This window comes from Haemaphysalis longicornis, unplaced genomic scaffold (genome assembly GCF_048455015.1).
Source record: "Haemaphysalis longicornis isolate Haplotype H1 unplaced genomic scaffold, Haemaphysalis longicornis Haplotype H1 scaffold_2, whole genome shotgun sequence".
In the NCBI taxonomy this organism is placed as follows: Eukaryota; Metazoa; Arthropoda; class Arachnida; order Ixodida; family Ixodidae; genus Haemaphysalis; species Haemaphysalis longicornis.
Genome location: NW_027526295.1, coordinates 114,420,277 through 114,448,077, shown reverse-complemented (window position 1 = coordinate 114,448,077; position 27,801 = coordinate 114,420,277). Strand labels below are relative to the sequence as shown.

The 27,801-nt window shown below is 47.2% G+C and overlaps 1 protein-coding gene across 1 annotated transcript; it reads right to left on the bottom strand.

The window, feature by feature from the left end:
* Window positions 1–91: 91 nt before the first annotated feature.
* On the bottom strand, window positions 92–27,585 carry LOC144169122 (lysosome-associated membrane glycoprotein 1-like). The gene is made up of 5 exons (XM_077698150.1): window positions 27,316–27,585; window positions 9,266–9,579; window positions 6,606–6,831; window positions 3,062–3,244; window positions 92–1,499 (listed from the first exon to the last, which is right to left on the bottom strand). Exons 1-5 carry the CDS (start codon window positions 27,365–27,367, stop codon window positions 1,351–1,353), a joined length of 924 nt encoding a protein of 307 aa, XP_077554276.1. The 5' UTR covers window positions 27,368–27,585; the 3' UTR covers window positions 92–1,350.
* Window positions 27,586–27,801: the final 216 nt, after the last annotated feature.

The window sequence follows — 27,801 nt, the reverse complement described above, 5'->3', positions numbered from 1 at the left end:
TGTTGACTAAAAAGTAGGGCTGGGTCTTCCAAAGGAACTCCCCACAGTCCTTGCATGCAGGCACAAAGAAGCAAATCAGGACCACGCCAAGTATACAAAGTAAACCTTTACTAACTCTCAGTAAAAACATTCAAACACTCAAAAAACAATGTAACCAGAGACGGGACCACACCTTCGTATCGCGTAACAAACCTATAATCACAGTTGCACAAACAGCGCACCTAACCACGCAGAAAGAGTATGAATCAAAATTTTGTTGCTGTGCGGTTAAAAACCTAGTGATTCGGTGAAAAAACAAACACTCAACACGGACGAGAAAAACACTATTAGGAATCGATGCCCCGTGGCCCCCAACTCAGCCCCGTAAGTTTCTTGAAACCCCCGGAAAAAAAAAAAACCATCATCCTCTCAGTCTCATCTCCGCAGCAGTCACTCGGATAAAAAAACCACTCTTATTCCACGCATCTCACACGGCTTCTTAACGAAGCCGAAGGACTAGGTTGGGGGAAGGAATGGTATTCTTTGCTATTAAAAGTGCACGTAGCGTGCACGCAAATTTCAAACTAAAACAACCCTAGAGGGTGCAATCAACTGACTGAGTGATATTTACAGTAGGAGGGATTTGTTGTTGCCGCAACTGCGACACTGCGCTGTGCAAATTCTCAGCTAAGCAACACATCTCGGTACCGCGTTACTACAGCTCGAAAAAACCTCCGCAGCACACGACACACCCGCACTCATCAACGTGTGGGCCAGGCTTACCCACCACGAGCATTGAAGGGGTCGGATAGAGTTTGATGAGGGAGGCGTAAAAATAGCAAGAGAATAAGGGGATGCGGGAGGGGCAGGGGCCTAAAGTCTGCATTCACCAAGCCTCCTGTCATTTAACAAAAAAGACACTTGAGTACTTTAGCATGCCTCAGCAGGAACCTTACAAGCCTATCCTTAAAGGGAGGAGGCAGATACTGCACCAATTAAGGTAACTAAGAAAATTAGGCTGCTTTAGGGGAACACGAAGGGACGTAAAAAATAAGGAGTGGGGTCTCTACAAAGATGGACATCACTGCAGAAAAGGGGCAGGCGATTATTAAGGGCCGCGTCTTCTCGTAAAACAGTGCACTATGGCCGGACGTTTAGGCGATTTGCGGTGGAGGGGGGCGAATAGTGGAATTGGGAAGCAGTAAGTGCGAGGGAAGGGGAGGAGAGAGGTGTTAGGGAAGCACAGGGAGTGCGCAGAAGTGAGGGGAGGAGGGAGGGCAGGAGGAGGAGAGAAGCGTACGAGGGAGCTCCCCCCCCAGGTCTTGTGTGCATAAATTGAACGGCGCTAAGACGTCCCAGCTACAAAGTCTACTACAAGGCCTCGTACTCGTAGTCACTCCTCTTGGTGAGGCAGCCGTAGAGGATGCAGACGATGAACGCGATGATGACGACGGCAACCAGGGTAGCACCCACAGCAACGCGCACGGTGTTGCTGCTGCCGCCAGCCACACACTCGACCGCTGCGCAGGAAACACAGGGGGCTCAGAGGAGGCAGAACAATTATCTGAAGAACAGCACAACACTACAGACTGCCGCTCAACCTGCAGAAGGAAATGACGAAGGACAAGTAAACTTCGGCCAAGTTCGTTTGCCACTGATTCAAAGCTCACACCTACCGAGATTTTATGCTACAAACATGGCTGCTGAAAAGTTCCACTAGAGCCCTTCCACGACCGGGCACACTGCCTGAGATGCTACACCATGGCACAAAGAACTTAACAACTGCTGGCAGCAAGTACACCACCTTTTACATCTGCGCCCCCGCAACACCGACCACTGAATCTTACCGGTACTCACCTACGGGGCAGAAACTTGCAGGCTCACCAAGAGGGTCCAACTTAAATTGAGGACGACTCGGCGAGGAATGGAACGGAAGATGATAGGTGTAACATTAGGGAACAAGGAGAGAGCAGAGTGGGTCAGCGAACAGATGCGTGTTAAGGACATACTAGTAGAAATTAAGAAGAAGAAATGGACGTGGGCAGGGTATGTAATGCGCAGGCAAGATAACCGTTGGTCATTAAGGGTAACAGAGTGGATCCCTAGAGAAGGCAAGCATGGCAAGGGGCGGCAGAGAGATAGGTGGTGAGAAGAGATCAAGAAGTTTGCAGAAATAAATTGGTCGCAGTTAGCACAGGACTGGGGTAATTGCAGATTAATGGGAGAGGCCTCTGCCCTACAGTGGGTGTAGAAAGGCTGTTGATGGTGATGACACCACCTTTTATTGCTCAGTTGTCATGCAATCATAGCTGTACAGTTCATCCTAACCCTGCAAGAGCAGAGGTTCTGTCAAACTGCAGTAGTAGAGGGCCAAAGCCTTCAAACATGGTGACAGTAAGCACCTCTGCAGCATCCCTTATTTCCGCATTGAATGGGTTCCCAAACGTTTAATCTAGGTTAACCCCGACACAAACACATTGATTCGATACCATTTCCTTTTTGTAGGCTATAATTTGCAATGTAGTGAAAGGCAAGGTTCCCAATGTAACCACCCCTTTGCCCAAGAACGGTGCTAAGATAGGTTCAGCTGCGACTGCAGCAGTTACGCAGCATCCAATAACGGACAGCACCATTTCTATTAATCGTTGCAAGCGGGACAGTGAGACGACCACAGCCTGTAGAACCTTGAACCACGGAGCAAGAATATGAGGCGGAGTTGCCCATTGCAGCGGGTGTGGGCGAACGACCTAATCATGTCACAACAGAAACTAACACTGACTACAAGGCTTCAAAACTGCAACGATGAAAAAGAGAGCAGCGGCACCTGGCGGACGAAAGCACAGCGGCCGCAATTCAATTCAGGGATGTGCAGTGAAATGCATCTCCCGCTACAGATGCTGCTAGCTCAACTTGTACCAAGCGCTTGTGACGCTATCTGGCCAGCCTAGGAAGCAAAGTTTCCCCTCCCGTCTTGTTCTTACTCCCTGCCTCGAACGCACCTGCAGCGGCGCCACCACCAATATGCCGCCAAGCGTACAAGCAAGAATGATGGCAACAGAGGGTGAAGGGGGTGAAGACTCACCGGCTCCAAACTGTCCAGGTTGCTGGGTGGTGGCGTTGATGAAGGCCTGCATCTGGACACTGATGACGTCGAGGGAGAGTCCAGCTCCGATGTACACAGCCTGGTCCGCGGTGCAGTGGTACGACCTCCCTTCAGGCACACTGTACATCATGAGGGTGTTGTTGCGCACGGTCACGTTCGCATCTGTTTAGGAGCAGAGCAAAGGAAGGCAGGGGCGGTGAAAGAGGGGAAATCACCAACAGTCAGGCTGTGAATAAACAAATAGTTGCGAGTTAACGCTGTGTCGTCTGTTTTTCTACTCTTGTCCCCGTTGTGTGAGCGCTTTCACCTTCAAGATGAACGTTGTATAGTTTATTTTGTCACCAAGAGATGACACCTAAGGTTGCCACCTGCCCGGTTTTGGACCGGCCCGACCGGTTTTTTAAACAGCGGGCCGGTTGCCGGTCCATACTTGAAACCGGCCGCCATTGGCCGGTTTTTTGGCCCTCGTAACGTGATTATGTCCGTTTTGGTGTTTTATAAGGGTCAATTCAACAATTAAGTCGACAAATGTGTGTTGACAAGCTGCGCAAAGACACGCGAGCAGAGAAAATACGTGGGCAAGCATGCTGCCTGAGGGGGAGGGGGACCTAACGGAGGAACAAACAACGAAATGCTGCTGCCGCGGTCAGCAATTGCGATTACTTTGCAGTGAAGCACATACACAGCAATAATCAAGCTCTCAATCGCTTTCAGTACAAACGCTATGTTGATTTCTCTCTAACAAAGTGCTACAATAAATGGCACTGCATGTCAAAAACATGGCGTCTTTTTTTCAGCACAAATTAAACATTTTTTTTTCAGAGAAAGGTGGCAATCCTAATGACACCACTGTACGAAAAATCCAAAACAGTGGATCAATCGTAGGGTCGATTTTTGATGAATGGGGCCTAAGGGTAGTTTCGTAACTCCTATATCAAGCAACTCATCACCACATTGTCCCAGTGATGCTGGTAATTCCGGGTCACCATCCTTTCTTTCAACCTTTTGACGTGGTGAGAGTTTGTAGGGACCCCACCCCAGGTCTTTCATTAGCTTTTCCAGCCATGAGCGGAGTGCGGGATCCATTAGCACAACGAAAATGATAAAAAAAATGGCTGTAGCTTAACTCTGCTAGGCCAGTTACGCAAGCAAAAGCAGCCAAAGCACATTTCCAACCGAATGATATGGACTAAGTCAAATGCTCCGTACTATGAGCACTCACTATCATCGTTTGGTCAGTTTCCGAGAGAAGAAAGCCAAAAAAGCGTGTCAAAAAAAAAAAAAAAAAAAAAAAGCAGCAGTGCTTTTGATGGCAGTCAGCGGAGTAAAAACTGGAAGAGGTTGGAGACAACACCTGTGAGGAGCAAAGCATCATGGGAGGGAACTCTCGCGTGCCACACACAGCGAGGAGAATGGTGAATAGATGAGAAAACACGCCGCAGCATTAATCCGTGGTTTTTGATTTAGAATTTCTCAGCTAATTAACACTCATCGCTTTGACAAAATTCTTGAAGGAGGTGATTACTAATGTGATGAATGGCCACTCGAGTGATTTAACTGCACATTTGAGCCAGCGAGAACAACAGAGATGATGACAAGGAAGAGAGCGCGCGTGAGTGACCGCGGAAGCTGGAACGACGATGACTGGAAGCCAAGTGGTAGAACAAGGTGCAGTTACAAACTACCCCATGAGACGCCTGGTCTACAGGCCACCTTCACCAGGACTGTCGCTACCTTCCACCAAGGCTTGAGACTGCGTCTGGGCGCCATCATCGTGCCACGCTGGTGCGCTGACTGCTGGCTTTCTGGTCTGGCAGTTGGGCGCTGCCGTTCCTGCTGTTGGAGCCGCTAGAAACCCGTCGCGATGGAACGTGAGCTGACTTGCTTATTGGGCATTGCTCTCGGGCCTAACGAACTGCCAGACTAATTGTGTACCTTCAAACTGTTGCCTGTGTTTTCTGCGTGAGCCAAACCCATCTTGTCTATAATGTCTCATCGTCTGCTATGGTCCTGTCCTGTACTTGTCCTCCATCGTGCTAAATATAGTCTTCGGCGTGGTAACCAGCGTTCGTCTCTGCTTGGTGGTCCTTGGCCCATTCACAACAACTAATACATTGCTTTATGTGGTTACATGCACATCCATGTACCGGCAGAGGGAATTTTAGGCCCCTTTAGGTGCCATCTTCCACGATTACCAGTGTGTGGAGTTAGTGCCGACAATCTTCGCAAAAACAAATAGATATTTAGGTACAGTTTCTTCCCCTCAAACAACTGAAGGTTGGAATTCGTTTCCTGCACAATTATTCCTTTGTTCCAATTCCGTCATTGAGTTAGAAAAGCATTTCGCTTATTAAATTTTTGGGACAAAACATTTATTCATTCTTCTCAATGTGTGACCTTCTTTATGTGAACTGGGTCGTGCATTCTATGTGGTACCCACTCCTGCTTGGGCCAAATTATTGGCCCGCAGTATTGTCTAATAAAAAAAAACTTGCCAAAAGAAGGCTGGTGCACAGGAAATAGCAATGTTTACAAAGCTCAACTGCCTGCATCAAAATGTCAGTTCCTAGCTTATACAAGAATCTTTCCTTCGAGAACATTTGTTGGTTGCCCACCAGAAGCCTCCTCCATGAAACCGAACTTGTATTTTGCCCTCATCGCTGCAGTTTTCAGGAGATGTAAATTCAACTGCCAATGAACAAAGTGCGCAATCTGAAACCAATGGTTTTGAACAAAATTCCAGCGACTGCAGCATCATTTCTCATTGCACAAAGACCCACAGGGATTGTACAAAGGTCTACAGCTTGCAGTACGACTAAAGGAAATTGGGCCCCTCCCTCCTGGGCCCGTGTATTATCGTGATAAAGTGAAATACGAACAACGGAGCGCGTGGCTTTCAGTACATGTCGCGCATTCTGGCGATGGGCCGCGTATGGGCAGTGCAAACATGTTATGACAGTTTGCGTCCAACACTGATAAGGAAACACCGTCGTTCGGCGTGTGAGCGTTTTGGTTTGTCTTCCCACCGCGTTCAGTGCCCGCTCACGCAAGCTCTACGTAACTTTGTTGTTGCGATGAGTGAAAACGGCGCACTCAGCTAAATTCCTTTATTTTTATTTTGTGCTGAGCGACCAACGGATGATGGAAATACAATGGTCATTCCATATCACGGTTGGTCACGAACTCTCGTAACTTGTTCGCACTGCACATACGCGGCCCGTCGCCAGGATGCGTGGCATGTACTGAAAGCCACGTGCTCCGTTGTTCATGAGAGAGAGAGAGAAAACGTTTATTGAAACAACAGGGACGGGGTAGGGGAGAAAAAGAGTTAGGAGCTGTGGGCGGCCATCCTATTCCAGTAGGCCGCGTGCCGCGGCTGCCATCCTCGCCCGAGAGATCAGGGCCTCCTGGTCTTTGAGCTGGCAGCTCTGCAACGCGCACTCCCACTGCTTATTTCAATTTATCACGATAGTACCTCAGCTAAGGAGACAGTTTCTAACAGATTGGGGAAAGGTCAATGTACACTGGAGGGAGGCATTGGGGAAGTGAACGGGGTCCAGGCTGAAGCGAGCGCTGACGTCACCCAGGTAGACGGTGGCGTTCTTGAAGAAGACCAGAGTCAGGGTGTAGTTGCGGCTGAAGCGCAGGGCCAGCGTTTGGGTCTGGTTCTCGCCATGGCCCATACCACAGCTGCTGAGGGCGTGGTCGACCGCGGTCTCGTTGTCCAAGGGTAGCACGCCAACTTTGGTCTGGGTGGTGGGGGGGGGGACAAATTTAGGGCCACGGCCGGCAACCAAACCCACCACATATTGCGACTGGCAGCACTGAGTACTATCAGGCTATCGGGGGGAAAGCCAGAGAGAGAGAGAGAGAGAATGAACGTTTAATAGAGCAAACGGTGGTTGTTGAGCCATCACTCAGTGGGTGGGTTCGCCTCAGTCCAGATACCCACAGGCCTTGGCTACAGCCCTGGCACGGGTTATCAGAAAGATCTGGTCAGCGTGACGGGAGCTGGTCAGCACACCCAACCACTGCTCGGGGGAGGGGTTGGGATTGAGTATGAGCAATGGGGTGTTTTGACAGGCCCACACGATGTGGTAGTTTGTATTACGAGAGGGGCAGAAGTGACAGGTGAGGGGGTATTGGCTAGGAGATATAGATCAAAGGATATAGATTAATTGTATCGTGCAATCACATGCAGGGTAGAACAAAGGGGCATGCACGGCCCCAAAACCCGCACCACTCTTCCAAAACTGCTCGTAATATTGGTTACGGTGTGCTTGTCTAATTCATAAACACAGAGTTGTGTAGAAGTTTCCGGGAAAGTGGGGGGAGGATCAAATTCACGACGCACGCTAAAGAATTTCTCTGTGCCGTATCGTGCAACCCTTTGACTGCGTTTTTGTTACAGTTATAAATGTCATAGAAGCAATCGGAATAACGGAATGAAATAGTACTGCTGCTTGTGTGGTGCTTGCACGACGTCACCACAACCTGACCAAGCTGAACATTGGCACGAATGAGGGACCAATTAAGCAATATATAAACCAACACCGGTTCGGAATGCATGTACATGCTTACCCTAACAAATTCTGAGGCGATTCTTTAGTCATTCACTCACATATTTCCGACTCCCATTATACATACAAATACATGTTGATGGCGCATCCACCAGGTGACTCTGACACAGTCGTTCCAGGTTTTCGCGCAATCTTTCGGCGTGGAGTGCAAACGTAAAAATTTCACCCCATTCCTTCTGTCAGCTTTTCCAGCCGTGAGCGGTGTGCACGATTTATAAGCAGAATGGCAAATGAAAAAGAACGGCGCAAACGCAACGCCAGCAGTCAGATGGCCCCGTCCCAAAGCGACGCTCGCAATGCGGTATTGGCGCAGTAGCAGACGCGTGCAACCGGACGTTGTTGCAGACACCACCAAGAAGCGAAGCATCATGAGCAGTATCCGAGCGGAGCGCTGACGCGGGACGAGGAGAAAGGAAAAACGAGGGAGAAACGTTCCGCTAACGAAAACGCACTGTTTTGATGCAATGACTAATACTCATTGCTTTAGCAAGTTACTGAAGGAGGTGATTACGAGGACGTTGATTTACCTGAAAATGCGAACACCCACGTATCGGCAAAGCCTCTTTCAGTGCGCTCTTGTAGCTCATTTAGTGTATCACTCCGCCAAAGTGACGGACCCAGATGTCAACTTGTGCGCATTTTGAAACCAGATTGTGCTTAATGTGAAACATCGTCTTATTTTTTTCGAATCTATAGTTTTTTTGTCATCACTTCAGTAATTTATAAGCAGATTAAGTGCGAGAAATGACGGAAATGACTCGCGTCACTTTCAAAATACTCGCAGTCATGCACTTTTGCAGCTATGCACTCACAGTTATGCTCTCGCGAGTGCACAACTTATACAGTTACGCACATGCAGTTATGCACACCCAGCTACGGTGATGAGGTACAGGGGCATTTTTTGATGTCGTTCTTAAGTCATGACGCGGCTTGAGGTTTCATTGACTGAGCCGATGTCGAAACTCCTGACACGGGCGCGCACTCGATACGACGGTCAGGATGGGACAGGCTGGTGTTCTACAGAGACATAGTTGACCATTATAGACTGGAAAGGGCCAAATACCGAGCCCCAGACGAGACACTGAGCAAATGGCAGCCAGTAGCGTGGCGACGGCTGCAGACAGATTGTTTCCCAATCCAGTGGCTTACAGCCGATGTTATCCAGGGCTCTATTCAGATAAATGCAAAGCGTGCGGTGACAGGGCTGACCTACATCACATGGTATGGTCTTGCCCTCTCCGGAGAAATGACCCACAAAGCAGTAAGGCAGGGCAGCCTGCACTCAGCATAAGTTCGAAGGAGCAGTGGGAGACCGCGCTACTACTCAGCTCCGACCCGGGTATCCAGACCCGGCTCGTCCAGACGGCCACGACCGCCGCCAGGGACCAAGGACTCCTGACCAACGGCAAAGCGACAAATCTGGGCAAATAAGCATTTGTTCAATCCAATCCAACCTTAAGTTGTCCCCGAATATAGTATGTATTAGTATGTAACTGGTTATAGCTTTATAGAGCTGCCCTAGCCCATGCGTAGGACGAGGAAGCCTACTAAGCCCCTGGCCACACCAGCAGTGTGGCCGAGTGCCCACTTAACTCCCACTCACCTTGTTGTCGGTGGTGGGGTAGATGTACTTGAGCTGGAGGGCGGCCGTCATGAGGACGCAGGTGTGGTTGGTGCCCGGCTCGGTCACATTGTAGCTGTTCACCGAGGGCTCCTTCGGGGCCGGAGGGGCCGGAGGAGCCGGCGTCGTCGGGCTGGGCTTGGGTGTGGTGGTGGACGACGATGCCGGGGGCGCCGTTGTAGAGCTGGACGTGCTCGAACTGAGGGGCGTGCTGACGCTGCTGCTGGCAGGGCGTGCCGTTGTAGTCTCTACTGAAGAAGCCGCTGTTGTCTTCGGCGGCTCTGTGGGGTCTTGTGCTGCATACCACGAGAAAGAAGATTTTAGATTGCAGTTCGGAAGGAACACAAAGGGAAACGGTGGTGAACGGTCATTCGACAAACAGCAGGCTCAAGAAACACGGATGAGGCAGTAGCCACAGAAATGGTTGCGCAGAAACTGTGTGGAATGAGAAATGTGGGGCCGAAGATGGGGTGCAGCAGCCAATGGGTTAACGAATGTATGCATAGCAAGCAAAAAAAAAAAAACTGTGCAAAGAATTAAGGCACTGAACAGACGAGGACAATGATATCCCAGGTGAAAAAGATTTCCATTTCCAGCTGGATTATGGAACTGGAAATCTCTTCCAGCTGGGAAATATCCCAGCTAGAAATTTGCTTTCCAGCTGGAAGAAATTTCCGGTTCCATAATCCAGCTGGAAACTCCGGCTGGAAATTTCGCATTCCTAGCTGGAATGTTTCCCAGCTGGAAGAGATTTCCGGTTCCATAATCCAGCTGGAAATCTTGGACTTCCAGGCTGCATTTCCAGCTGGAAGTATACTATTTCCTGCTGAATTTTCTGCTAGTATTTTTCAGGGCTCGGGTTACGTACCCAGATGGGACGCACAGTACAGTGCAAAAAAGAACATTGTACTAAGGCAAAGTGCTTCCGAGTGAAGATAATGAACATGCAAGTACATCCGCATTTAAAAAAATAGGCAGAACAAACAGTCTTACCTAAATTACTGCGAAAGAATTTCTACACAACAACGGTCACGCAGGCAGCAAGAAAGCCAACACGAGTGGAAAGTACAGGGAAAGATTTTATTATGCATTATATAGGCAACTTAAAACAGGCAAATGTGGTGTTGGGCTAGTTGGTGAATGGCAACTTACAAAAGATAGAGCTGTAGGTGGACACAAACAAAAGCACAGTTGCTTGTCTACGTGTGTGTGTGTGTGCGTGCGCGCGCGCGCAGTTTTAGTGCTTCATTTTGTATACAGGCCCTGATCTGTTCTTACAAGCAATAAAAAGACAGGTAATAAACAAGTCCTACCTTCGCGGTAACGGGAGCAGTAAACGTCAAAACTCGATGCGAGATAAACGCACAATGAAACCGTTGCGATGACTGCACTTCAATCGTCTTAGAACAAAGACGGTGCGGAGCACAAATCGACCTCTTCATTGTCCACCACGGCTGTGACAAGTAAGGCCTGCACGCCTTCCCGGTAACTAGGAGCCCTGCAGACCTCCATCCACATTACTGGGCTACACAATGTGCGCACTCCGCCAAGTAAAAAGACGCCTAGCACACTTTCTAATGATGTAATTAATCTTGTTGACTCGTTTCTTAGCGCGCGTGATGCTTACAGCTAGCTAACTCGACCGCCATTTTACCGGAAACGGAAAAAATGGTCCCGGAAAAAATGGTCCCGGAAAAATTGGTCCCGGAAAAAATGGTCCCGGAAAAAATGGTCCCGGAAAAAATGGTCCCAGAGGCAATCTAGGAAAAAATGGTCCCGTGCTCTGGTCGCAGTGTTTCCCTTCAAGTTAGTCCGATCTGAACTTTGTTGCAGTTTGATTTTGTCCCTTTGCATTTGAGCTAAAGGATTCAGGAAGAGATGGGATACTTTATTATTCATATATAGGCCAGACGAGAACGCCTCTGGAAGCTAATATCTAGCAAAAGAAACTGGGTAGATAGTATGGATGGACGGACGGACGGACGGTTTGATGGATGGACGATGGATGGATGAATGGATGGATGGATGGATGGATGGCAGTGCTGAGCATCGATTAAAAATTTTAGTCTGAGTAATCGGGAGACAATTTCGAATAACCGATTGCTTTTTACTTGGTGTGGATACAACAAGAATGAATTTTTTTACAAAATTACGGAAAATGGCCAATGGTATACCGCGCAGCATTTCCACAATAATGCAGATTTCGCGAAAGTTTCACATGTAATTGTTATAGCAGCGTAAATGGATATAATTGGTCGAACGAAATTTTGAAAACTGTAAAATAAGAAAACTATAAAAAAATGACGGGAAATGGCAAAGTGTATCACGGCCTGCACATCCAGAATAATGCTGGTTTTGCGAAAATTCTACGTGTAATCGTTATAATTGGATCTGGACATCTAGGTGCGAATATTTCGGTGCGCGGATATTTCGGTGCACGTACTTTTCGGTGCACAGACGTTCCGGTGCAGGACGTCTCTGTGCGGACATTTCGGTGCACGGTCCGTCCCAGGCATTCTGTTAACATTCCGGAACAGCATGTATGCTCATTAGCGAACAGACGTACCACCAGACCTGGCGGCAGCATGCACCCATCTTGCTCGACGACGACACGCACCTGAGAACGTGGTCGGGGCAGGCCTTGCCACTACTGGGAGTGCCAACGTAGACGTTTGCTTCAACGGCACAACCTGCCAGCTACCACTACTTATCGTGCGAGGGGCCGGATCTAGCCACTTGGACCGAAATTGGTTCGATGCTCTTGGGATAACGATCGGAGGTTTCAACCAGGCTACCGAGGACAATATTCCCGAGCAACAGGATTTGGTGGAGCGACCTCAAAAGAAGTACGAAACGGTCTTTGCTAAGGATATTCCCGGTCACAACGGACCTCTCATCAACCTAGAGCTCCATCAGGACGACAGCCCCAAATTTCTCAAAGCCAGGCCAGTACCCTTTGCCATGCAGTCGGCGTACGACAAAGACCTTCGCAAGCTCGAGCAGCAGGATGTGATTGAGCCGACGCAGCACGGCAGTCATCGACGCCCTGCGTGCGTTGTTTGCGACGTTCGGACTACCTCAAAAAATAGTATCGGACAACGGCACGGCATTTGTGTCGGCAGAGATCAGGCGGTTCTACAAACAAAACGGCGTCACAGCTGTGACATCCGCCCCGTACCACCCAGCAACAAACGGCCAAGCCGAACGCTAAGTGGCCGAATTGAAGAGGGCATTTTGCAAGGACGAGACAGGGTTATTACAGCGACGCTTTGCCCGCTTCCTTTTCAAGCAGCACACAACAGTGCAGGCCCCTGCGAGGCTAATGTTTTCGCGGGAAATGAGAACTCCTCTCACGGCCGTAGGACCAGAGCCATCTTCAAAGGCGGCACAGGATGCCCGCGACCCACCGCGTAGCCGGTGGATACAAAAGGGAGAACGCGTGCTCGCCCGCCAGTTTCAACACAAGCCGGAATGGGTCCCAGCGACCGTGAAAAAACGGATTGGCCTGCGGTCGTGGCTCGTCGAGATTTCCGGCACGATAACTCGGCGGCACCTCAACCAGCTCCGCCAGCTGAGGCCGTCTTCAAGCAAACCAGCGCCTTCTGAAGGAAGTTGTGTGTCACCACTTGTCAACAGGGCCTGGCATCTCACTATGGAAAGCGCCGCTGCAACGCCGAAAACCACATGTGCAGACGGCGAGCTCCCGTGTTCGTCCCACCCCCAGGCCGTCGACCTACGCAAATCCACACGGCAGCGACACCCCCCTGACCGCTACCAGGCGCTGTTCTAAGGGGGGAAGAAATGTGTTCGTGCTCCAAAGTGTGTCGGCGCCTCCCAATAGCGCGCCAATTAGTGTCCCCCGAGGAAGGGCCTACCCTTTCCTTCGCCGACGCCGCCCCCGACTCCGCGGGGAGATGGACAATGCACAAAGACCTTGCTTCAGTCCAGACGGAAGGCCGTGCTCTCTTGGGTGATAAACCCTTGAGTGAAATTTAAGCGCAAAAGCACTCGGGAGCCTTTGGGCTGTAAGTTGCCTGGGGTTGCCGTTACTGAAATGATGATGGACACATAGCGAAATCTATTGAGACATCGGTCCGATCTGACAAGTCAACAGACACAGGGACGAGAAAGGGAAACGACACCAGCGGCACCCTATTTTCAAATGTGCCCGTGCGTCAGCTTGTACTGACTGCGCGTACTCTGCTACGGCGCGAGCGGGTGCGTTCCCCCTCAGGCCGTCCCCTCGCGTTCCCCCGTGGCCTTGCAAAAAAAAAAAAAAACTGTTGCGCGACAATAGCCAGAAAATGTATAGCTTGTTTATTGCTTTTTTTTTTTTTTTGCGCGGCGCCAAAACAAGTCCCCCAAGCCAAAAACCCCTTTCTTCACCTTGTTTTTCTATCGCAGGGCCATTCGCCACGAAGGGGCGGGGTCCCCTGTCCCTAACTTGTAAGAAGCTGACTTTTGCGGGAGAAGAGGAAAGGGTGCAGCGTGTGCGGTCCTTTCGAAAGTGGGTAATTTAAAAGCAGGGGCGAAACTGCGTGTGCACGGGCGTTGCAACGTGCACCCCCCTGCCCTCCAACGGCCGTAGAGGTTTGCAAAATCCCCGAACGAACAATATAAATAAAGCAGTCGTCGCGAATCCCTGACCATTCGCAACCTTTATTTTGAAGCTCTGCGCGCGTGCCTTTGAAGTCTCTCAACTACGTACAATCGTTTTATTTGTGAATATCTGCTTTAATTGGTGCTATTATTCTTAGTGGCGGTTATTTGAAGGCGCCGGCTGCGGCGCGTTTTCCTTTGCCCTTTTTGACCAGCGAAACGAGGCTCTACTTCGGATCAGCAGCCACCAAACTGTAAGTAATTGCGTTACCATTTCTTTCCGTTTATGCCGATTTTACGCAAAGCTTTCTGAACTGTATTTAGACTTATATGAAAGTTGATAAAATATATGATTACGCAATTATTTTAAAGACGAATAGTTGGCTTCAGGGCCTTTTTCACTTCATCCGTTAATGATTAGTCAGGACGACAACGTCCATAACACCCTAGAAAAATCATTACTGGACTATAGGAGAATTCATAATTTTGTCTGATGCCGATCACAAATGACCTATACTTGGCTCCTTCTCTAAGTATCTAATTTCGGATTGGCTGCTTTGTCTAGACACTCATTGACTCGAGGTCATAGTTGGGATTCCTACTTAATTAAGGGGTTGTATTTTTGTTCAACACGGAAAGTGAAGCGAGACTGCGCACGACATTTGTCGCATATTTCAAAACGCACGACGTCGCCTAAATTATGTTGCAGCCGTGCACTGCGGTGCGCCTCAAAGCCATGTGTAGCTATGACAAGTTAATGTCACATTAAAAAGAAAAAGGCAGGCAAAACACAAGTTTGAATCAGACTGCCTTGTCCCGATAAAAATGACACCAATCTTAATGCAACTGAAAAAAAAAAAACGTATAAATTCAGAGAAGTGTCTACTAATCCACAGCATTCTTACGCCGCTTGTTTTCATTATGTTTTTAATCAGATTTGGCTATGCCAAAACTGCCTAAAAAGCAGCTAGATACTCCGGGTAATTTTACTGCTTTAAAGATCCCTTTTCTTTCGTCTTAAAAACGACGTTCACTTAGACTACTAGATCAATTAAATGCGTTGACTCCGCCGTTTATGTATTTCTGTACAAATGCACGGTGTTACAGGGTTGGCCTATTTTCACGATCATTTCATTCATCTTTCAGTCCTTCAGTTCAGAAATTTTTCGGGAAGATTTTATTCTTTATTTTTCATTATTTTTCGGGATTATTTTTTGGGAAGATATATGATTCATATTATATAAATATTTTATTATGTTTGTTGAATCGTAGTTTATTTTTGTTTTTTCAGATATAGCCAACTGTTTATGTCACCCCATTTTGGTAACGTAACATGAAAACTGATACCTTGTTTTTAGTGTTCTCTTTTCCCGGCACTGCTGAAGCGTAGCGTGAAGTTTGAAAGCTTGTCTATATTCCTCGCGTTTCTTTTTTTTTTTTTTTTTTTGCATAGAAAACTACTTTCGGGATTGGAGTGGAGCTGAATGAGTTACCAAAGGGTAGCTATGTTAAATTTAAGCTAAGTTGCATTTTGTCTTCACGGGCACCCGTCTTCACGGCCCGGTTCCTGGATACCTTTAAAGAATATCGTCTTATCGAACCACCTGCGTCCGTTTTATCGAAATAGTAGTATTCTTGCTTTCATTATCACGTCATTTACATTATGTAACTGGCCACTTCACTAAACTAATCGCACATGCAAAACGACCCCTATACATTTTGACCTACCTTTTTTGTCGTTGTGTTTTTTCTTTCTTCATTAGGAATTGTTCTTACGTTAAATGATGGCATTAAAGCATGTTTTATAAATATGTATAGCATTCTTTTCGTAGTACCCCTTAAAGCCAGGGCCATGTCACGCCCTGCTTTCGCGCAAAAATGCGGAATTGGCGGGAGTAACATACTAGCGAAATGAAGAGAATTGGTCGAAAAGAATTTGAAATAACAAAGAATAAGAGAAATAGAAAAAATATAGAAATAGAAAGAATAGACAATTTTGTAGTTATGATCCGACGAAATCAAAACTATGCAACTTGTACATATTTACATGTACACTACCCTAGCGTTCATGGTCACGTAATCCAGAGTCTTGTCTTCGCCAAATTTTTCTAATCCCGCAGTTTTTGCGCGATTCCTACCCTGACCATTTGGCGGCATCCACGAAAAAAGAGGGAAGAGCATGAGGAATCGGAGCAAGAGAGATGAGAGGGTGTCACGCGGCAGGGACGGCAGATGATGACCGTCTATAGAATACATTTTCGGTGTAGAAAGCAGACACGGTGCCACTTTTCAATTACCCGCTAGACACAAAAACTCGCCTAACAAATTATTATAAATTTGGTTCTGCTCTATGTTTCAGGATGGAGGTCATCACTTCGAACAAGGGCCAACGCAAGCTATGCTTCGAAGGGTTTATGTATACCCGGCACAAGGAAGTAGCAGCTGGGTTCCGGTGGCGGTGTGTGAGGCGTGCTAAAGGCTGCAAAGGGTCAGTGATCACCGTTGAAGGCACAGAAGACGTCACAATGAGCTCAGATCATGATCACCCACCTAGTACTTCTTCCATTAACGTTGCGAAAGCACGTTTACGTATGAAGACAACTGCTCTCATTTCCAGCGAAAACCCTGCAAAAGTCGTGTCCCAGGCAACGCAGCAGTTGACTGCGGAGGAGAAGGTGATGCTCAAGAGTGAGGACAGCATGAAGAGAGCGATTCGGCAGCAGCGGTGCATTTCCCACCCGCCAACGCCAAGCTCCCTCCGCGACCTTCAGATAGTAGGTCCATGGACCTTGACGGGGGGCATTGCTCCAGAAAAGTTCCTCATCCACGACAACGGACCTGACAGCGACTCGAGATTGATAATTTTTGCAACCGTGCCTTGCCTTAGGCTGCTGAGCGAAAGTGCCATCTGGTTCATGGATGGGAACTTTGATCAGGCCCCCAAAGGATTTCTGCAGCTGTACGTAATCCTCGTTCCTCTGGGGGAAGGAACCGTGTCAGTGGCGTACGCGTTTATGACACGAAAGACTCAAGAGGCTTACGAGGAGCTCCTCACTGCCATTATTTCGGAGTGTGCATCCCTGGGATTGCACCCTGCACCTGATGTGGTCATAACAGATTTTGAAAAAGGTGCAATGAACGCCGTAAAGACAGTACTTGGTGAGGACACGCAGACGAAGGCATGCTTTTTTCACCTCTGCCAAAGCACGTGGCGCAAGGTTCAAGAGCTTGGCTTGGTGAGTTCCTACAGGGAAGATGATTCGTTCCGTACCTTTGTCGGCATGTTGAATGCACTTGCGTTCTTGCCGGTGGATGATGTTGAAGATGGCATGCAACTTCTTCGTGCTTTGATGCCAAGCGTTGCCGGTGACCTCACCGAGTACTTCGATTCCACTTACGTCAGCGGGAGCTTTCGGCGCCTGACAAGACCTGACGGAGGACTCCACCTGCGGCGGTTGCCTCCGAGATTTCCATGTGATGAGTGGAACGTTCACGAAGCAACAGTGGAGGACAGCCACCGCACAAACAACAACTGTGAGGCGTGGAACCGCCGATTTAGTAGTTTAGTTGGGCACAGTCATCCAAGTGTCTGGAAGGCCATAGAAGTTCTGCGCTGCGAGGTGTCATCAGTAGCTGCGAAAATTGCACAAGAGGCCGTGGGAGCCCCACCAAAGAAGCGCACGGCGTCATCTCAGGTCCAGATGCAGCGCCGACTGCAGGCTTTGTGCGCCGGGTACACACAAGGAACTAAAACGATGGAACAATTCCTGCGCGGTGTGAGCCACACCATTCGCTTTTAAGTGCCGAGCATAATAAAGTAATTTCCTACATTACTTCAAACTGTAAATAACTTCATACTGTAAATAAATTGTACTTGTTTTTTTTTTCCAGAGATAACTGCCTCGTGTTTCTTGACCTTTCCCCCTGACTTTCCCAAGGCTGCCAAAAATTCATATAAAAGTATGTACCAGAAACTGTGCCCAAGAAGGTTGCGTGAAAGGTTGTATGGCGTGAATGGTTGTAGTAATGTAAATAAATTTAAGATATGCAATCTTGAAAGCCATAGCATGAACAAAGAAAAAATACTTTCAAAAGCAATAAATAGCAACAAAGAGCGTGAGAAAAAAGGAAAATGTGAAGGCGAAAGCATCGTATTTTTTGTTGATATGTCTTGAATTTTATGTAGAAATTTACGGCCGCGCCCGTCCACATTTGACCAGCCCCTGGGCGGCCCCCTCCAACGCTCGTTCTTTTAACTAAACATCACCAGGAGCAGCCTATTTTCCCTTTCGGTACCTTCCGCTTCACCTGTCGCGCGGCACCGGTCTACCCTCCTTTGGCTCTGTCTTTCACTTTCCCGGCGCGCGCTGCGTGACCCTGTATTAGAGCCCTCCTGCAACCCATCTCCCGTACAGCTGTTTTTCTTTCATGCGCACGCGATCTCGCGCTCACGCTCTCCGGCTTGCGCCATGTCCTGGCGCGCCGTTCCGTCTTAAACTTCCCGGGTCGTGCACGATCAACTTTTTATAGCATAATTTTTCTTTGCCTCACAACGTGCGAATTTGAAACATACAGATGTGCTGAGATTTGTGCATGCCGTATGTGGTTGAGATGTCATCAATGTAAATATCTGTCGGTTAAGCTAGTGTAATAGCAAATTAGAAAATAAATGTGAGAGAGGCAATGAAAAGAACACAACCTGAATTTTGGTAAAACATACGGTCATTATTCCATTAGCTGGCATTACTCGAACAAGACTGCATTTTCCTGCGTTGGCATCGGGACCGATTTTTCTGGGACCATTCACAATTAACACGAGACAAAGAAACCACTTTCCGGCGCCTACAAACCAGTTCGTATCGCAATAACACCCCACTAAACGCTTTGTACCCCACCCAATACTCTGCCACCTGTAACTCCTGCCCTGCTGCTGGCATACCACGCGGTATAAGAGGGACAACTGGCCCCACTCTAACCCCAAATCTCAACCCTACCTATGAGCCTATGCCCAGTGGGTGGAGCAGCCGACCAGCTCCGATCTCTCGGACCAGCGCCGACTGGTGGAGCGTGCCCGGACGGCCAGCCAGCTCCAAGGCATCTTGGAATAAGGATGACTCTCACTGGGTGTAGGCCCTAAGAACATCCTGCTCATTAGTACAATAAATGTTTGTCTCTCTCTCTTTCTCTCTTCCTACCTTGGCTTTGGGACCACTAGACTCCGTAAAAAAAGCTGCCGACAACAGTATTTGCAAGTTTATTTTAGCGCCACAGTGCTGCCGGAATGAAACACTTCACATTTTCTGCATTTTGGGAGCAATAATGTTTGTAAAGGTGCTGTCTTGCGATAGTGGGAGTGTGCCTTTTATTTAGAGAAAATGACTTGCAAAATACATCGTAAACATCGACTAATTTCCTTAGCTGATGTGCATGCAGCATAAAAAGAGCGAGTCTACATTATAGAGTGCTGTAGTAAATAAAAGGGTCTGCGAAAGGATTTAATTAGTTGGCTGCGTAATGAATGTTTCCTGAACAAAATATACAAACAGAAATATTGAAATGCTCAATTTATTCAAATAACTGGCGCTAATAAAAATGGCATCAATGTAAATGTGCAAGCACTGCAGTAGATTATTGAGCTCAATAACCCAAGTTACGCGGAAATATAGAATGACTGTTTAAAACAAGTAAGCACCAGATAATTCGTTTGCCGGGAAAGCTTGCGTACCGAAACGTGCATGCGCTCAAATGTCCGTACACCGAACTGTCCGTGCACCGAAATGTCCCGGACCCGAGCGGAAAAGGAAGGGGGGGGGGGTAGCGTTTACCGCCATCGTACTTTGAACCCTCATCTAAATTGACGCAGCTAAGGGAAGAAGGAATAACGCCCCAGTGCTACTTCGGGAAAGCGGCAGGCCCAATGTTCTTCTTGAGAAGATCGTCCAACCTTACTTTACTCTAATTAAAAAAAATTATAGTCAGTGAAAAGAAAATGACGCGCCATAATATCGCCCCGGGAGAATGGGCCGGGAAACTGGCATCGGGGAAAATGGCACGCGGGGATACTGCACGCGGGGCAAATGAGACACGGGGCTAACGTTGCGGGGTTTTCGCGACAGGGATTCTGCACGCGGGGTAATCATGATACACCCCCGAAGAACATCCTGCTCATTAGTACAATAAATGTTTCTCTCTCTCTCTCTCTCTCTCTCTCTCTCTCTTCCTACCTTGGCTTTGGGACCATATTTTCAGGGACTAATTTTTCCCGGACCATTTTTTCCGGGACCATTTTTTCCTACCTTGGCTTTGGGACCATTTTTTCCGGGACCAATTTTTCCGGGACCATTTTTTCCGGGACCATTATTTCCGGGACCATTTTTTCCGGGACCATTTTTTCCTACACATTTTTTCCATTTTTCCTTACACAAACTTTGATTGGCTTGACGTGTCTTGACTTGGCTTTAAAAAAGACTTCGGATGAGCAATGTTGCCAACGTCTTTTCTGTAAAAATGTTTTTTTTTTTTTCGTATCGGGGGTCCTTACCGGTCGCGATTTTGAGGTATGCATAAAAGAGAAGAAATTTGTTCTAACGAGTCTCACTAACTTGTTTAACCCCCCGCTAATAAATAAATAATGTGGTCGACGCTTTGAGGACTTTGTGTGAAACAGGAACTGATTCACATGACATGTTCCGAAATCGTATATATCTTTCACTGAAATCACACAAAAGAAAAATAATTAAATGAATTGGCCGTTTCATAGACCAAAAGTGGAATTACCTTTACCAACTGACACACTGGCAACTTCCTCCCAAGATAAGTACAGTTGGAGCTGAAATTTTTCTCAGCTGGAGTACATGTGCTGCTAGGCTGGAAATTCTCGCCAGCTGGAAAATGCCATTTTCAACTGGAAGCCAACGTGTGCTGCTTGGCTGGAAATTCTTTCCAGCTGGAAACTCTAAGTTCCAGTGGGAAGGCAACATTTCCAGCCTAGGCTGGAAATGTTGCCTGGAAATGTTGGAAATTTCCAGCCTAGGCTGGAAATCTTCTTCAGCTGGAAATGAATTCCCCGCTGGAATGCAACATTCCCAGCTTGACTGGAAGTTCTTTCCAGCAGGGAACTACCATTTCCTGCTGGGACCACGTATTCCAGCGGGATATAACACTGGAAAGAACCGTTTCCAGCTGGAAATACTGTGCCCATTTTCATGTGGGATAGAAACAAACAACATATACAAGCCTACATGCATGCGCGCATGCATGCACACGGGTGGACCACGAAACAACACGAACGCGTTTTGCCTGTCGCAGAATCCCACTCTCAAAATAAACTGGTTATTTCCCCTCGTGTTCAAAATCCTTCCTCTCATATGCACATGTTAGCAGTTGCCCCCTCTCGTGTCCCCTCGACTTTCTCCCTCGAAAACGAAGGTTGGGTCGGCTTTTGTTGCCCTCAAGACGAACAAAGGGGCAGTGGCTGCCGCGGCGTGCAGAATGTTACAGTGCGTGCGCGGGGATGTACAATGAGTGCTCCCCTGCTATACTGGTAAGGGGGGATCGCTTTCACTGATAAGGCGTCCCTGCCTTTCCTTCATCTTAAGCCGCGCTAAAACCGGAAACACAGGCGTCAGAGTGCCGTGCAGATAAAAAGCAGAAGGGACGAAATATTACCAACAATAGTATCGAAACAAAGGCGGAGTAATAACAAACAGATCATACCACACCATTGCAACATTAAGGATGCAATGCCGTAATTTTTATTTATTTATTTACCTTCCCTTTCACCCGCCCCCACTTAGGTTATTAAAGTCTGATTTATTTATTTATTTATTTATTTATTTATTTATTTATTTATTTCGTTAGTTAAAGTTCTCGACAACACCGCAAGGGCCTCCTCGAGGGATGCACTGTGTACACGAATAAAAGGCATACAAAAGACAACATATAGGAAGGGAAATAGTAATTCAAAAAGGGTAAAAATAAATGTGTAGATATATATCAGACAGGCTAGTGATCAAGGAAGGCATTTTTCACATAAAAGGCTTCAGCTATCTCCCTTGTTCTCCTATCTTTGTGAGTCATTAAAGCAGTAGTAGCATCAAACAAGGTATAGCATCCGCAACTCTTACACTGCGATGACAAATGTGACGTGGGCGTGCCCTTGAGGAAGTTTCGATGTTCGCGCAAACGCTCATTCAGGCATCGCCCCGTTCGCCCGTTGTAGTACTTTCTTTTGCACTTCAAAGGAATGCAGTACACGACCGCGAACATCGAAACTGCCTCAAGGGCACGCCCACGTCACATTTATCATCGCATTGTAAGAGTTGCGGATGCTATCCCTTGTTTAATGCTACTACTGCTTTAATGACTCACAAAGATAGGAGAACAAGGGAGATACCTGAAGCCTTTTATGTGAAAAATAATTCAGATGATTCTATTAGTTGCCCGTCCATATCGCTACTGGATTGCGAACTAGCCTATCTGGACAGTTGTTGAATGAGTGGCTGTTCTGTGCACATGTGAGACATACGTCAAGATTGTTATGATCACGCACGCTCTTGTATACTTTTTCACGGTGTAATAAATATTTCAGTTGTTAGTCAGCGCTCGTGTGGTTGTCCTCTTCCTTTTGTCCTTGTTTTTTGCGCGCTGTTTCACCACTATGAATATGTACCAACTGGCCCAGTTCGCGACACTTTTGAACTTTTTCTGTAAAACGGCTTTTGATGAACTGCCCGGACTACCTAGGGGTTTTAAGTTAATCCGTACCTCGACCAGGAACTGTTTCCGAGCATAACGTCCTTACATTTTAAAATAGATCGTGGACACATTCAACAAATGCCGAAGTTATTTAATACTACGAAGAGAGTAAAGGTATTTAAGCTCGAATAATCTGACTTTTTCAGGTGACTTCGAATGGCTGACGAAGAGAGGTCTAGGACATTTCGGTGCAGGACATTTCGGTAAAGGACGTTTCGGTGCGGAATCTTTGGTGAGCGGGCGTTTCGGTGCACGGACAGTTCGGTGTACTGTGCGCAAACTTTCAGGCGACCGATATATCCGGTGCTTCCCTGTTTGAGACAGCCGTTATATGTTTATTTCCGCTTAACGTGGGTGTGGACAACAATCTGGAGCAGTACTTTTATTTTTTCAGTGATGCCATGTTTGATCTTTGCCAGGTAATTTTTAAAAAATTCAATATTTATATATTTTTGTTTAATATCTCGTCTTGGGGACACTTGTTATGCAGCCAACTGATTGAATTTTTTAGCACACGTTTTTTGCTTTCATTTACGACAGGTTGTTTATTTATATTCGCCTTTTTTTGTGGCATGCACATCAGATAAGACAATTGACTGGTGTTTACGATGGTCTAACGCCTTCTTTATGTATTTTTTCAATTACATACAATAAAAATTACATAAATTACATGCACACTCTCAATATCCAAAACATAACAAGCATACGGTAGCCCCCCAAAATGCAGCAAATCTTATGAAGAGTATTACGGGGGCTCTGGTATTACGTAGGCTGAGCTGTCATGCTAAAAAGAATTAGCGAACACTGTTCCCTCCAGTTTTTTTTTTTTTTTTTTACGGACACGTCTAGGACATTCTCGTGGAGGAAGAACGGGCCTTTTTGAAAACATATTTGCAAACTTATTTGTAAGTTAACGGGGGAAAGAACAGGGTAAAAATTAACGAAGTACACAATAAGCATTTCGAATTTTTTAACTGAAGTGAGCACGAAGACGGGCTACATATAGAAAGTGTTTACAAATTGTTGCAAATGAGATTTTCCACAACTTCTGGCATGCGCGTCTTGGGGAAATTTTTGTCACGATGGATGGGCGTTCGTTCTACTTCCGGAACTGCTGTGTTGCTTGCTTCCGTGTTCTCCTCAGTTAATCCATAGAAATGCACTTGCTTATGACTCTCAGGATAGTTTTTTTCTAGGCATGTTGGAGAGTAACTGGCCTGCCATGCGGCCACATGTGCCTCAGGACCTAGCAATGATCCCGAATTTAGTACGGGTCATCAACGTGTAGGTTCCATGCTCGACTGTAGTGTTTAACGCGGCGACGCAACGCAAATGCTGAGGCGCTCCGTAGTGAAGGGCTCCGGATTAATTTTGACCACCTGAGGACCTTTAACGTGCGCGGAAATCTCGTACACATGGGCGATTCTGCTTTTCGCCTCCATCATAAAAGCGGTCGCCGCGCCTCCATGCTGTTATAAAAACGTAACTCACTAGACTCTAGCCGCGTTAACTTTCCTGACTTCCTTCTACATCATTCTTTACTTCCTTCCTAAGTATCCCTTCTCTTTACCGAGCCTAACACTGACGACCCCGCCAGACTGAAGCATTTAAATTTCGCCACAAAGGACAGACACTTCATTCTTTTTACTGCAGTTCTTTTTTCTTTACTTGAAGGCAGGGAGGCACGACTGTCTTTGCTCCCCAGTCGGACCGAGCTAGCACAATGCCAGGCGGGGATCCCCTGCTCGCTCCCCTCTCCAGCTCAGAGAGAGGGCTTTCGCGGCCGGGTGAGGCGCAACACGGGGGAAGAAAGACAGGGATTATGGACAGTGGGATTTTGAGACACGGGGGGAGCGGGGCGGGAAAACTGCGACGGGGGAAATGCGACATGGGCAAACGTGCTACACCCCATGCACACAACCACACACACACGCACACACACAGGGACATCAATAAATGGAACACTAAAAAATTTTCTCCTGAGCGAACCATTATTCTGTTCGAGCTCAAACTTCACACGAAGGTCGCATTTTGTTGTCTACTTTGTTTGACACCAGGAATAACGACTATACTCACATACCTATTCATTCTGAAAATAAATAAAAACAATTTTCGCCTACGGAAAATGGCAGCCAATTTCGAGGTGCAAGCTGATTTTGGAATGATGGCGCCACCTGGGGTATGCAAAACGAAACGCGCGATGGCGATTCACGGTAGCAAGGAGCCAAATGAGGTAGCAGACAATCAGAAAACCTCTTTTCTCAATGGTTTATGATGGCCACAAACAGTTACATAAGAGCTCGTAAGAATCACAGTAAAGTATTCCCATTGTTCATCGTTGTCAATACCAGTCATCTGGTTTCAGATAGTTAGTCGTCTGCTGCGCCAGGTTATCCCGCTTTCCGATATTACAAGGCTCACGATTCGTTGTTCACGTTTGTTGCTATGCAGGTGGACAGCCTGCAGTGAATGATCACCACCTGCAGTGAATGATTGAATGGACCACCTGCAGTGAATGATCTCATGACGTAAAGATCAATGAAAACTGGCTACCACCCCGAAGCACAGGAAATAATTACCTTAAGGTAAATATAAAGAAAGTGGAGGGGAGAACAACAACCCCGCCGGTAATGTAGCGGATCCCACCCGGCATGCATTTTTTCTCTACTTTGTTTGTTTCTTTGAAAAAACAAATATACATACATCTGCTTCAAGAAGAATAAAATGACCTACCACATTTTCTTCCCTTTTGCTTTCCTTGGCTTTCTTGACTGCCTACTGTTCATTCTGTCTATATATATATATATATATATATATATATATATATATATATATATATATATATATATATATATATATATATATATATATATATATATATATATATATATATATATATATATATATACACGCACTGTATTGTTATAGCAGACATACACTGCACCACGTAACGCACACACACAGCCACTTCAGTGAACAATTGTCCTGTTTTATTGGCCCACTATTTTTCTGGCCCGTCTTCATGATATAGGCCATGCAAGACACCCCCAAAGTCAAAAGGGTGTACTGACGGGCTTATTGGTACATTTTAGCGTTTAAAAACAGCGCAGAAGATGAAACCAAGGATGAACAGACAAACCAAGGAAGGAACTAAGGAAGGAGTAGTGCCTGTGTCGTCCGTTCCTTCCTTAGTCCCGTCTTGTACTCTGCTTTTAAACGCCAAAGTCAAAAGCTTGCATGCCTGCCAGTTCTGACAGTTCCCCTTCAGAGCACACGTACCCAAACCAACGCTCGCTGTCATCATTCAGTTCATGCAGGTACTTGCGCAGTATTTGCTCCACATTAATTTACGATCACGCATGCTGCTGCTCGGAAGCGGAACGAGCTCAGCATTGCCCCCTTGTGCTGAAAGAGCACACAAATCCTCCACCATAAAGAAGGCAACACTCCGTGCAGTTTATAGAGAGAAAAGCCTGGGCCAGTACGGTGCCCGGAGCTTAAGTGGCGTTGATCGCCTATCGGATACCTAGGGTTCGTTTTCGGGTTTTACGTATTTTTAAAATCGAGGGGTAAAAGTCAGGTGCTAGTTTTCGAACTGATGATCAGGGAGAAATCAGGTTTTCTGTAAAGCCATTCCGAAATTAGGGTTTTTTTTCGGGTTAAATCTACAGATGTACGAAGTAAAGCACCCAGTTTATTTTGCGAGGTTTCACGAGCTTCTGAACTTCTTAACGCGTCAAAATTGGTGTTTATCTGAAGCTGGTAATCCGGGGCACGTTTTCTAGGAAATGCTGCCTGAAATTTGGCATTTGTCTGGAAATAAATCCATAAATATGACAGTAAAGAGCATTGGTAACTTCTAAGCAATGAAACATTTTATTCACGAAAAGTTGGTCATTGCTTTTGCACTCATCCTGGTGCACATACATTATCATCAGCTTGTACAACATGTCGGTATTCATTCGAGACGTGTCTGATCGCTGAACGTATCTCAACTAGTGCGTTCGGAGGCTGTGATTATGGGGCTTGCTTCCAGCAAATACGGGTTGAGAACGGCGGGCCGTCAGCAAACGATTGTGCAGATCGCTACTTTGAAAAGGTCCATTCGGGGAGAAACCGGGAGCATGTTCGGGGTGCAAGAATCGGGTAAAATCCGGTTTTACCCGAAAACGAACAACTCTACGGATACCGCACCGGGGCTAGATCTCCGCTTTGCTGGCTTTGCCGCCTCTCTACTCCAGGACGGGGTCAAACTTGGCGCCTCCCAGTGACGTCACCAGCAGCTGTCATGTGACCTGACGTCATACTTTCAAGCGGTGCCGTAATGCTCTCTCACAGACTGCACGCGGATGACAGCTGAAAATAAGGCGCGCCCTCCTTGAGCGAACAAGCACTGTCGTTACGACGCAAGAGCATGACGCATATCCAAACTTAATCAGCGCAAGCAAGCAGTTGGGGACACCGTGGCGACGGCGACCAACAACCTTCAAACGGCGTACAACACGCACGCACCGCGTGCACGGTTGCAGTTCGCCATCCCGATGGTGATTCTTTACGTATGAGCGCAAAAAACAGACGTTGGGTGTGGCGGCTGCCGAAATACCTGTCGTAAAGCGGTGTCGTAGGATCCGATCGAGACAGGCGTCCCCCAGCAGTCTGCTTGGAACGCAACTCACCCGACACGATCGTGAAGCAGGCGACGAGGGCGAAAGAGGCAGTCCACTTCATGGTGATTCTCCTTTGGTGCTGAGCCGCGTTCTTGGTACGTTGAATTAAATTACGCTTTAACCAGCGGTGCCCGTCCTAGAAGACATTGCCAACACCAAGAAGAAAGACTGCAACCACACTGCAACAGCGCAAACGAGATTAGTTATGTAATAAACAGCCACCGGATGACGCCAAGCGTACTGCACCGCTTATGCCTGTTGTCCCTATCTGCACTCCTCGGGCGAATAACTTTTAATATTATCCGCACTCCTAGCGCGAACTCCTCTCGTCCGCTACGAGAGAGTCCGCTTGCAGTGGCACTGCCATGTGCCCACTTTCTTCTTTTTGTTTAGCGTTGCGCGACTTCGACAACTTTTACTGTGCTTCGTCGGCTCCAAGACCGCAACATACTGCGCAACACACACACAAAAAGAAACTGGGCACACGGCGCTGCA

What these genes read in the sequence shown, in the direction of transcription:
- LOC144169122 (XM_077698150.1), bottom strand. Translation starts at nt 27,367, where the DNA reads ATGAAGTGGACTGCCTCTTTCGCCCTCGTCGCCTGCTTCACGATCGTG. An exon ending in CCCCAATGCCTCCCTCCAGT is followed by an intron (nt 3,245 to 6,605) that starts GTACATTGACCT and finishes GCTCCTAAACAG; the next exon opens with ATGCGAACGTGACCGTGCGC. An exon ending in ACCTGGACAGTTTGGAGCCG is followed by an intron (nt 1,500 to 3,061) that starts GTGAGTCTTCAC and finishes TTTCCTGCGCAG; the next exon opens with CGGTCGAGTGTGTGGCTGGC.